The sequence below is a fragment of the Apiospora marii genome, assembly GCF_038362585.1.
Source record: "Apiospora marii strain CBS 49790 chromosome Unknown utg000005l_segment0_segment0, whole genome shotgun sequence".
Classification (NCBI taxonomy): Eukaryota; Fungi; Ascomycota; class Sordariomycetes; order Amphisphaeriales; family Apiosporaceae; genus Apiospora; species Apiospora marii.
In genome coordinates this window covers 5,272,546-5,284,577 of record NW_027117377.1, presented here as the reverse complement: position 1 = coordinate 5,284,577, position 12,032 = coordinate 5,272,546, and the positions used below count along the sequence as shown (strand labels likewise).

Genomic DNA, 12,032 nt, shown 5'->3' with positions numbered 1-12,032 from the left:
AAAAATTATAATTTTATTTTAAAGCTTTAAAAAAACAATATTATTAATATATTTAAATCTTTATTTTAAAAATTAAATATAAAAGAAATTAATAACTTCGTTATATAAAGCGTCTTTAAATTTATATAATATAATTTATAAATATATAATTAATAACGGATTTTTAAAATATAATTTATATATAAAATAAAAAGAAATATAAAATTATATAAAAAATTTAAATTTATTATTTAAAAATATAATAATATTAATAAGGAAAAAATCTTAACTTAATTATTAATTATTTAATAAATAAATTAATACCTATTCTTTACCTTTAAATTAATATTTATTAAAAACTTTAAAGTATATAACGAGTTTTAAAATATAATATAAATATATATTTAATTATATAAAAAATTTATTTAAAAGATATATATTAAACTTTTAAAAAAACTTAAATTATATTATTTAAAAAATATAATTATTTAAATTATATTATCGTTATATAAATTTATCGAATTTAACCTTTATTAATTTAAAATATATTATAAATACTATATATAAAACCTTAAAATAATAATATTTATATATAATTTATACCTTTTATTTATAAATAACGAATTAAATATATTTAATATTATAATAATATAAATTAACGATACGTTTAATTTTATTATACCCCTTTTTTTTAAAAGGAAGAAAAAAAATTTATAAAAGTAAAATTTTATATAAAGTTAAAAGAAATCTTAATTAAAAATAAACTAATTAAATTTAATAGAAAAAAAATTTAATTTAAATTATATAATATTATATTTAAATAAAAAAAGTATATATATTACCTTAATATATTAATTAAAAGCTTTATATAACCTTTCTATCGCCGTTTAAATCTAAATATTAAAAAAAAAAAGATATTAAGTATTTTAATATATAAGTATTATAATAAATTAAAAACTTTATAAAAAAATTAAAATATATCCCTTTTACCTTTTAATATATAAAAATATATATCTTTATTAATAATACCTTTATAAATAATAAAGATTTAATATTTTAATTTAAATATATTATTATAATCGATTAAAAGATATATTATATAAAGAATAACTTTAAAATAAAAAGAAATATTATATATTAAAACTTAATAAAATATAAAAAGGTTATATAAAGCGTATTTATAAACGAATTATATAATATAATCTCCGGGATTAATAATAATATTATATTAAACTTTATATTTTAAAAAATTATATAAAACCTTAAGTTTTAAAATATATCGATAGTTTTTTATACCGACTTTAAATTATTATATAAATACTTTATTAAGCTTAATATAATAAATAAAAAAAAACTTATAATTAATATTATATTTCTTTAAAAATTATATAAAAAAAAAGAAATCTTAAAGATTTATTAAATCGATAATTAAAATAACCTAGCTAATACCTTTATTAAAAAAACTTCGAATTAAATATTTAAACGGCTTATCTTTATAAACCGGATTATTATATAGATAGAAATATATATAAAAAACCTAAATCTTAACTTAATTAAGGAAAAAAAGGTAGAATATATCTTTTATTATTATATAGTTTATAATTATTATCGATATTTTATTATTATATAAAAAGAGAAGGTAAAGAAAATATACTATTATATTATAATATAAAATTCTAAAAAGAAAATTTATTATATAAAAACCTCCGCTATTATTATATATTATTTTATAATACTTTAAGCTTTATTGTTATTATAAATTTTACCCCATTCCTTCTTATTATTTAAATTTTTCTCTTTATTATTAAAATCTTTATTATTATTTTTATTATCTTTATTATCGTTATTATTATTATTATTATCGTCGTCGTTATTATTATATTAAATTATTAAAATAATTAGAGCGCGATATTAAAAGTTATATAATTTTTAAACGTATATAATATACTAACCGTTTAAATAATTAATGAAATAATAATAATTATAGAATGGATATAGATTTTAAATACACTTATTAAAACAATCGAAGCCGGTTATTCTATAAGAGGTAATAAAAAGCGTATAGAAATAACCTTCGCGTCGAATAATTTATAAAATAATTAATTTAAAGGACTTAATAATTTAAACGTGAATAATAATATTATAGCTAGGTATTATAATTACTCGTATTTTTTTATTTTATTATATAGTTATTAACATTTAAACATTATTTTAATAAGGGAAATAAAATAACTGTATATTAATAATAATATCTTAAAGGAAAGTATAATTAATAATAAAACTAATTAGTAAAATTACCTATTAATAATTACTATTATATTTAATAATATTCTATAGTTCGAAGGTAATAGTGTATAAATTAGTTAAAGTGTTATTTATATTAACGGCTATTATATAAAAAAAGAAGATGTATAAGAAGGAGTGGATAATTAAAGTAAATAAATTAAAGTTAAAACAGGTAAATTAAAGTTAAATTTCATATAAATAATTATAGCGGTAGAGGTAGATAATTAAGAGAGGGAGAAATATTTTATATAAGAAATTAAGGAATTTAACTCCCTTTTATACTAGTAGAAGGAAAGATTTAAATTAATAAATTTACTAATTTAAATATTAAATATTCTAAATCGAGAAGAGAAGAAAAAGGTTAATTATTAATTTATATAAAGAAGGATTTCTTATTAATTAGATATTAACTAAATATCGAATAAAGTACTAAATATTATATATAATATTAATAATTATATTCTTTTTAGTTAAGTTATATTATTAGGAGTAAATTAAATAGGTACGGCGTTATTCGTATAAAGAGTAAGAATATAAGAAATCGGATAATTTAATATATCCGTACGAAATATAGGAAGGTACGGAAAAAAGGGCGTATTCCTCCTTAAAAAGAAAAGTTACCAATGTTAATATATCCAGCTTAGGGGTAACATCCAATACAGTTCAGGGGGATCACGTACGCTACGCGTACGAATTACCTATTTTACCGTACGAGAAAGATCCCACGATCCCCTCTCTTTTAAGATAGACTATGCATCATACAGGACCTAAATATACACCATATTATGCATCACCACCTACCGTACGTACGTACAGAGCCCATTCAACACATAGAGACGACCCCAAGATGTGGATAAGGCCAAAGCATCACATGCTCCTGTGTCGCGTACCAGGAATTCCTTTCTCCAAAGATCAAAGAAGGTCGAGATGCGGTATCTGGGTGCCGCCCTCCACGAATCCGGCCCATCTTCATCGACGTCCTCGGCGTCCTCTTCGTAGCCCAAGTCGCCAGGGACACTGGTAGGGAACTCGCTGCCATCGTAACGATCCCAGAACCGGACGGCTCCCAGCTCCGTATCAATCAGGATGGTGTAGCATCGCCATGGGTGGCCCGTCGTCAACACCACTGGGAAAGGTCTTAGGTCAGCTCTTCTACTGGTCATACGGCAATTGGGAACTGACTGAGGTGCGGCGGCAGGTGATCTTCGTAAGTTTCTTCCGAAACCTCTTTGCGTTCCTGTGCCCGATCCTTCTCCACGTCGGTCTCGGGAGATCGCAGCTCGGGGTTGCAAAACCGTTCGCAATGATCGGCCGGATACGTGGAGTACATGAGCTCAGGAACTTCAGATCGAAAGTAAGGTATGTGCCGCATAAGATCTAGTGCTCGGTCGGTGAGGCCGTTGTTATACTTGCCGTTGTCCTGCAGTTTACGCAGGTTGTCGCGGTTGAAGGCCGCCCAACCCCCTGGCGGTGGGTGGGACAATTCGTAATCTTTGTCATTATGATTAGATTAGTATCTAACACCAGGGGACATAATATTAAAATCTCAACCTTTACCGTAGAGCTCCGACACGTAGGCGCACATGGAAGTGATGGCAGCCACGGTCACGTCGTGCGAATACCCTCCCTTAGCTTCTTCAGGTTGTTCCCCGTCTTCTTGTTCTTCGCCTACGGTGGCTCTGGGTCGGCTTGGACGAGATTGCGACTGGGGTGAAGACATGGCTGTCATTTGTTATTATGCAGTAAAATGCCGGAGTCCTAAGTTTCTTGTTCCTGGGATGTGGGAGGCTGCGCGGATGACATGTCAAGTTGGGGTAATGATATTTGCATTGCCACTTCGGTAGCTAACCAACAAACATTCTTGGCATGATCACTCACGCTTCATAGCTCCTGCGCGCCCTTGGGTGCCTTGCCTATGCAGGGGCACCAGCTGATTGGCTGCGCAAGCCTCAATGTTGGCGCGCGCGCCAACAGCCCTCCTGCTTATGTTGGGTGGCCGGTAGGCAACCAACGGCAAAAACCATGAAGCTATACAGAATGCCTTAGAGCAGACCATTTGACATCTATCTCTAACTTGCAGATCAGGTAAAAGTATCTTTTATTCTCACGGTTGTGGTAATGCTGCTAGTAATTGCAATTCACTCAAGACCCTCTCCACGTCATAAAGGGCGTCAAAGGAAATCTTGCATAATCCAGAATAGATGTACAGCATGGAGAGGATAGACACCAGGGATCAAAAAAAAAACATGCTTTCTTGGAACGAACCGCTATCCTGTTTTCTCTTCCCCTTCATCTTGGTCCTTTTCTTCTTCTTCATCTTCCTCGTCCTCTTCGTCCTCATCATCCTCATATTGTTCGTCTTCTTTCCTCTGCTCCTCTATCTCTTCTAATTGCGTGTTCCAATCCTTGATTACGTTAGCTTGTTCTTGTCCCATGATCATGACAGGGGCTGATTCTACCTTGAATTCTCGCTTCCAGAGATCGAAGAATGTCTGGATCCGATAGCATCGCGACAGCTTCCATGACTCGGCGGTAGTATCATCCACTTCGCGCCAAAGCTCCAGCGGCACATCCAGGTCGCCTTCGTGCTCGGTAGGATAGCCACTTCCTTCGCGATCCCAGAATCGGACGGCACCCCGCTCGGTATCGATCAGGATGGAATAGCATCTGAATGGTCGGCCGGAGGTGAACACCACTGTGACGTGTCAGTTGGACAACTAGTTTCTTTTCTTTTTAATGCCAACAACATTGGAAGAGGCGAGTGGCAGTTTCAATAAAGGTTGAATAGAGACTCTGGCGGATGGAGAACAAGGCTTACACATGTGTGGTGGAACCAGCTGGTCGTAGTCCTCGGACGCTTCTTCAATGTTTTCCCGTGCCCTTGCCTTCTCTCTGTCGGTCTTGGGCGACCGGGCAGAGGAGCCGGTGAACCTGCTGAGATGGTTCACCACATACGAGTCGGCTAGCAGATATGGCGAGTTCCATTTGAAATATGGAATGTGCCGCATGAGCTCGAGCACTCTGTCTGTACAGCCGTTCATGTACTCGCCGTTCTCCTGGAGCTTGCCGAGGTTCTCGCGGTTGATGGCTTCCCAGCCCTCGGGAGGGGGGCAGGACAGTTCTTCGCCGTAGTACAGCTCGGACGCGTAGGTCAAGAGGGAAGCGATGGCAGCCACTGCGACATCATGCGAATACCCTTCTTCGGCGTCGCCGCCCTGGTCGGGCGACGGGGCTCGAGGGCGCGTAGGGAGAGACTGGGGTTGAGGTGAAGACATGCTGTGCCGTTCTGGACTTGAGGAAAATGTTTGAAAGAATGGAAGTGTGGTCTCCAGGCGCCTGAGAGCTGGGGAAGGGAATGTCAATCGCTGCGTTGGGGGCGGAGCGTGTGTGCATTTGCGTGGCAACCTGGACAGTCAATCGTGTGTCTTGGTTATTTCTGTCTCTCAAGACCCCGGCCCCCTCTCTCTCCCTATGCGGGGGCCCGAGCCAATTGGCTACACAGCCCGCTCTGTTGGGACCCGGGCCGAGGGGCCCCAAGCCCCCCTCCCCTCGATGTCACCCAACCACCATTGGCGAACCAATAACTAAGCACTATCCCCTGAAATCTCCTTTACTTCGCATAAGTCGAGTTATGCTCGGCGCTATTTTCCTGTCCCTGTAGAAGCGTGGCAAGCAATGCTTGCAGAGTGACGGCCCCTGCTGAAGAACAACCGCGCGCCTCCTTTTGCTACGCCCGGTTGTCTGTTGGTTCTGTAAACTGCTCCTGAAGGATTTCGGCGATGACACATCCTTGATCCACTGATCCAACACCCGTTCGATTGGTTATGCAGGCCCCTTCATGTTTCACATAGGACGAACATCTTGGGTAATCAACCGACTATAGGCAGGACCCCAAGCATTGAACCGATGTGTCACTCCAATCGGGCATAGGATGCCACATTCGGCGCAGACCCAAGCATCCCCGTCAACCTCGCAGTTATCCTTTCCTCGGCAAGGACACTCGCTTGGCTCAATGCATCTGATGGCGCCTTCATGCTTAGCGCTTTCGTCATATGCCACAATTAACGGCTGCTTGGAGGATCCAGTCAGGTCACAGCCCCCAGAGACGCCCGTAGATATCATGGCTGTTGGTTTTCCTCTCATAAGGTGAAGCAAAGCGAGATGAAGGAAAGCGAGTTGGTCGTAGGCAAACCAACACATCATGAGCACAAGTGTCTGACAGATCGAAACTTAGATATTTAAAAGACCCGAGAGTGAACACGAAGTGAGGCCGTACAGCTCAAACGCAGGCCGCCCATCTGACCACTAGTTTCATATACCTTTCCCAGTGCCTCTTGTATACTTAAGCAGTCTGTTGTATAAGCCGCCGTAACCCAACTCCCGGCCCGTCCGTTCTATGCTTCTGGCGCCATGAGGTGCTGTTTTCTTCTCTTTTTCGGTCTTCTCATGTTGGCTGAGGCCAGTGTCCGGCAGAATGACAACCAAGTCCTTGCCCAGTATGAGAAGCTGGGGCAATGCTACTACTATCTAGGATACAAGCAGGTTGGAGATATCAAAAGTGACGATGTCGAACATTGTGAGACCTGCACCAATGATGAGAAGTCCTCGCGCCCATGCAAAGGGTGGTGCAAGAGCCAAGGCAAATCAGATAATACTGGGGTAACCATTGCTTCCGGCCACAGCCCTTGGATACCTGCTAATGCGTCATGTGCTATTACAGTGTCACAGCATACAGCCTACTTTAGAAGAGACCGACCCGGCGTTTCAGTTCTTTGACGAGGATGGCTTCTTACACAACATCGGCAAGTGCTTTTGCACGGACGATATCAAGCCGTTCCTTGATCCCATCATCCACGCTATAGCCGAAGCGATGAAGATGATGGGGGATATACTTGAGAAGATTTGCGAGGGCTTGCTCGAGACAATGAAACAAGTCGTTGATGTTGGCATCATGGCAATCCCTGGAGGCTCTGCTGTCAAGGCTGTGAGCTGGGGTGTGCGTGCCGCTAAGACGTTGGCCGAGAATGGCAAGACAGCCGAAGATATGTTCGGCAACTGGGTTGGCCCAGTTTGTGGTGATGCGAGTAAGTTATTTATGTCCATTCCTTCTTCATGGCCGTGGTTAGCTGACCGTCAAAGGCTTCAAGGGGTTCGATATCGGGGCGGCGTTCCAGGAGCTCAGTGGAGCGCCTGACTCCATGGGCACCAGTGTTGGCTGTCTCAACAAGAAGGGATGCAAGAAGCCACCACAGAAGCCAGACCCACCCAAGGCGCCAAGCAAGCCGGAAAAGCCCCCGGAGAAGCCCAACACCAACGTCCCTGACAAACCTCCAACCAATGGCGATAAGCCCACGGCTACAGACAAGAAGCCTCCTGCCACTGACGACAAAGCTACAACTACTGACAGGCAGCCTCCCACTACCACTACCAACAGTCCTGCTACCACCACCACATCTACCAAAATAGATTCTGATGATGCTTGCGAGCTTCAGAAGCGAGTTCCCCAAGCGAACATGCTGGTCCCGAAACTACACCTCGGCGACGCCGAAAGTAGTCTTGACTGTAAGGCTCGGCCACGAACCATGCACATTACGAAGACCAAGCAACCCATCGGAAGCTATCATGTCACCCACCCCATGACATGCTCGGTGAGGTTCTCACAGGCTTGCTATCACTATAGGTGAGTGACTACATCCTTCTCTAATTTAGATTTGGGCGGAATCCTGCGTCTCAGCTGCTGACTCGTCGAGTTGTGTCTCTCCAAGTTCCGTGATGAGAATCCATGCCGCAACCAAAAGCATGACTGAATTCGCCTGCGCCGAGACTATAAGCAACTACCGAAAACCCAACCCACACCGGCTCAAGGGGGATGCTACTGCCCAGTGGGGCACCACAGCTATCCTCAAGCGGGCGGGCAAGCACCAGCACTTCTGGGCGTGGGCACAGGGGTGGATCCCTCGTAAGGATGAAGAAGAGCAAAGTGGGCAATGTGAGCGAGATGAGTGGCCGCCGGCGTACTTTTGGCCCGGTGACGTATACGCCAAGAAGAACAACATGGGTAAGTGCTTTTTTTGTCTTGTTAATAGTGACTGATTATTTGACCAACAAACAAAATCCCTTTCCCCCGTTTCAGGATGTGTTCCGTTCAGATTGGACTAACTCTCACATAGTACAGAGAGTTCGCATGAACCACGAGAAACACAACGGGGGAGCTGGCCAAATGTTCTCTGGGTTCTGCGACAAACATGATGCTATGTGGACTGAGGGTCCCAAAAATAACAAAAAAACCTATGAGAACCGCGAAAATGTTAAGACGGTAGGAAAACCGGACGTTAAGGCAGCCAGAAAAGGAGGGGATGGTAGAATGAGTAAGTGATGATCCTTGCGGTCTCCCAACCAGCAACTACACGGTATCCTTGCAACCCCAGAAAATTGCCGGCGAAGGCTGATCCTCTTCTTTTGGGTTCAATAGCTATTACGAGCGTCGTCTCGGTCAACACCCACCACGGCGTCTTCAAGATCGAGGACTGGGACGGCCTCCCCGTGGACAATGTCTGGTACGGTATGCGAGACAACGAGTGTTGGCCGTCGGACCTGGCCCCCGAGGACCCCGGCTGGGCTCTTCTGACCAACGACGAGTTCTACGAGACCCAGCACCAGAACCTGAAGCAGTACCGGGAACGGTACACCAAGCCCCCGCCGCTCCAAACCCTCAAGGACGCCCTGATCAGACATGGTGGCACGGCACCCTACCCGGCCAGCCAAGTCGACGCGTCGCGCGTCAAGACCACCCTACATTTCAACGAGCCCAAAAGAAAGCTGTACTATGTCCCGCCCGAGTACCTAATGGTCCTGCCGTCGATGCAATTCCCGGCCTACCTGAAGAGACGTGGGTTCCGCAACGCCACCACTGAGGAGCAGAACGAGGCCGCTATAGGGGACGACGGGCCGGTGGAAGCAATCACCAGGAGAGACATCAAAAGCCTCGCCGTCGCCGACATCGAGAAGATGACGATTGAGGATATCCACCTCACCACGGACGAGGATATCGCGCATATGGACGACGAGCAGCTGGACGCCTGGATGGGGCGGTACATGGAGCTGCTCCGGAAGCAGTCCCAGACTTCCAGCCACACCTCGCCTCCCGTGTCGGATGCGCAGCCGACCCCGGCTGGCCAGGCGAACCCGACTGCAGAGGCGGCTTCTGTGGGATCTCTGGGACTTGACGTGTTGCCACAAGCAACGGCTACATAAGACATGTATTTGGTTAACTTTTAGTATGGGAGAAAGCGGGTATCCCTGGTCTTGGGCGGAGTTCTGTCTTAATTCGTATTGGTTTTTGCTCATTTTGGGTAGTTCTTGATTAGGTTATAGCGTAGATACCATTCGTCTCATCATCATAGTTTCGAAGTACTCTCACTTCTTCTCCTGTTGCTTCTGCTGCTCCTGTGCGTAGCTATCCCACTCCTTCCTCACGTTCAGCAACCGGATGAGCTCCTCGTCGCGCTGCCGGGACAAGTCCTGGAAACTCCGGTCCCCGACCATCTCGAGCGTGCCGTCCACCCACTTCTTCTTGAGTCCGTCGTCCACGACCGGGTCCTGGGGCGCGTACCAGCTCATCAGCGGGCCCAGCAGGTGATCGGCCATGTGTTGCACGCCCCCGGGGCCGCCGCCGAGATGGAACAGGGTGCTGGGCCCCATGACGCCCCACCGCAGCCCGGGCCCGTTGGAGACGGCGTCGTCGATGTCCTCGACGCCGCACACGCCCTCCTGCAGCAGGTACATGGCCTCGCGCATAATGGCCGCCTGCAGCCGGTTGGCGATGTGGCCCACGACCTCCTTCTGGACGTGCACCGCCTTCTTGCCGATGGACGTGTAGAAGGCCATCATGCGCTCGATGGTCTGCGGGGAGGTCTGCGCCCCGCCCACGACCTCGACGAGCGGGATCAGGTGCGGCGGGTTGAAGGGGTGTCCCACGACGCAGCGCTCCGGCCGGGCCGCGGCCTCCATGCCCTCCTGGATGGAGGAGCAGGTCAGGCCGCTGGAGCTGGTGGCGATGATGGCGTCGGCGCTCAGGTGCTTCGCCATTTTACTAAAGAGCTCGCGCTTGAAGTCGAGGCGCTCCGGGCCGTTCTCCTGGACGAGCTGGGCGCCCTGCAGCGCCGCGGCGAGGTCCGTCGTGAAGATGATGTCCTCGGCCTTGGCGTCGGGGGCCTTCGTGGCGAGGCCCAGCCGCGCGAGGACCGGGAGGGCGTCGCGGACGAGGGACCGCAGGGTCGCCTCTGCGGCGGGGTTGATGTCGAAGGTGCTGACGGTCAGACCGTTGGCTAGGAAGAGGGCGGCCCAGGAGGCGCCGATGGTGCCGCAGCCGATGATGGCGACTTTTTGGATGTCGGACATGGTTTCAGAGTAGGGGGAAATATGTGACAAAGGGTATTATTCGTTGCGATACAGAAAGCGAGTAGTATGCGCAAAGGGATTCGTAAAGTCGTGTAGTCGTGTTTGTAATAGCTAGATGTAATACTCAGCTGATATATCCAGCCCTACGCATTCCTTTGTAACTCAAGTTTTATATCAAGGATGCATGGTGGGGGGCAATAGGGGGCGCTTGGCACGGCGTTATGATGTATGCGCTGTCCAAAGCCGCGCATATTCACCAAGTATTAAGGTACATCTTCGCGTCTATCCAGAAGCGAATTCACCGAGGCGAAATATCGTGATTGGCATGAAACTCGACAGCAAACCAAGGACCGAAAAGCGCATGACTCGCACTAGAATTTCGATGCAGGTTCGTCATGTGGGGGCGTGGAAGAATCCAGCGAGTGCCGGTGGCTCGATGCTAGTTCGCAAGGGGCCCCCACCGCGGAAAGGGGGTTGGGACTGGTTCCGCTATGGGGGCATGAAGAAATTCCCCTAGCGTACCGCCGTCCTCAGGCAATAGATCGTCACCGCCGCGCCCCGAAACAAAGTACACATCAACCATGGGTTAGTAAATCGGGTATTCTCCGCACCCGTCGTTGCGGTCTAGGTAGCTTCCCCTGGCAGGCTCTGCTAGTGCCGTCCGTCTTTCTGAATATGATCAATGAACACCGGAGGATGGCAAACAACACCATGGGAGCGTGAAGCAATCAGAACAGCAAACACGCCTTGGATGCAACGCTTCCCAGCAGCATGACGTCTACGGAGTACATACTTAGTCATTGAGGGGTCCGCAACAACGGAACTCCCGAGGTAGAAAAAGACGGCCCCGCAGATTGGGCCACGACCCGGGAGGCAGTGGGGTCCGCCGAGGGGAGCTACGATCAAGCTTTTTAGTTTTGCCCTGACAAAATTGACACGTACGTAAGTGTCTCAAACAACCACCACCTGCCACCTTCGGCTCTCTCGCGGCCATTTTCGTGGAGGCGACACGCGCGCCTCGGATCCCCGGATGAGACCCTCCTCTGCCTGGTTTTCCAGATTAGCCATTCAGGCAGCAGACGGAGAGCGTTCCGCCTGCGGGGTGCTGTGTCCATCACCCGAAAGCAAGGGGGTCGGGTAGCATCCCAATATCGGCGTTACCAGGTCCAGACGGGTAGCCCTATATAAGGCGATCCCCGATGTGACTAGCTTGCCTTCTCCATCCAACACTAGACCGTCCTTATATACCCAAGTCCCTACCTTGTTATAAACCTAACTTCCTTTAAGTGTCAAACCATTGAACCTACTGTACCATTACGACATCGACCTGGATAACCAACCCCTCCTCCAATCTTCTGCACCTTCTT

General features: G+C 44.7%; 4 protein-coding genes across 4 annotated transcripts; 1 reads left to right on the top strand and 3 right to left on the bottom strand.

The window, feature by feature from the left end:
- Positions 1 to 3,021: 3,021 nt before the first annotated feature.
- On the bottom strand, positions 3,022 to 3,985 carry PG985_009541 (uncharacterized protein; the record flags this gene model as incomplete). Its single annotated transcript, XM_066829309.1, has 4 exons — positions 3,022 to 3,032; positions 3,080 to 3,391; positions 3,448 to 3,756; positions 3,817 to 3,985. 4 exons carry the CDS (start codon positions 3,983 to 3,985, stop codon positions 3,022 to 3,024), a joined length of 801 nt encoding a protein of 266 aa, XP_066684221.1.
- Positions 3,986 to 4,532: 547 nt separating this feature from the next.
- Positions 4,533 to 5,540, bottom strand: PG985_009540 (uncharacterized protein; the record flags this gene model as incomplete). Its single annotated transcript, XM_066829308.1, has 2 exons — positions 4,533 to 4,960; positions 5,084 to 5,540. The coding sequence occupies 2 exons, from the start codon at positions 5,538 to 5,540 to the stop codon at positions 4,533 to 4,535; spliced, it is 885 nt and encodes a 294-aa protein (XP_066684220.1).
- A 1,135-nt stretch (positions 5,541 to 6,675) lies between these two features.
- On the top strand, positions 6,676 to 9,519 carry PG985_009539 (uncharacterized protein; the record flags this gene model as incomplete). Its single annotated transcript, XM_066829307.1, has 6 exons — positions 6,676 to 6,866; positions 6,994 to 7,349; positions 7,405 to 7,913; positions 7,975 to 8,323; positions 8,436 to 8,633; positions 8,738 to 9,519. 6 exons carry the CDS (start codon positions 6,676 to 6,678, stop codon positions 9,517 to 9,519), a joined length of 2,385 nt encoding a protein of 794 aa, XP_066684219.1.
- Positions 9,520 to 9,681: 162 nt separating this feature from the next.
- Positions 9,682 to 10,665, bottom strand: PG985_009538 (3-hydroxyacyl-CoA dehydrogenase; the record flags this gene model as incomplete). The annotated part of the gene is made up of 1 exon (XM_066829306.1): positions 9,682 to 10,665. One exon carries the CDS (start codon positions 10,663 to 10,665, stop codon positions 9,682 to 9,684), a length of 984 nt encoding a protein of 327 aa, XP_066684218.1.
- Positions 10,666 to 12,032: the final 1,367 nt, after the last annotated feature.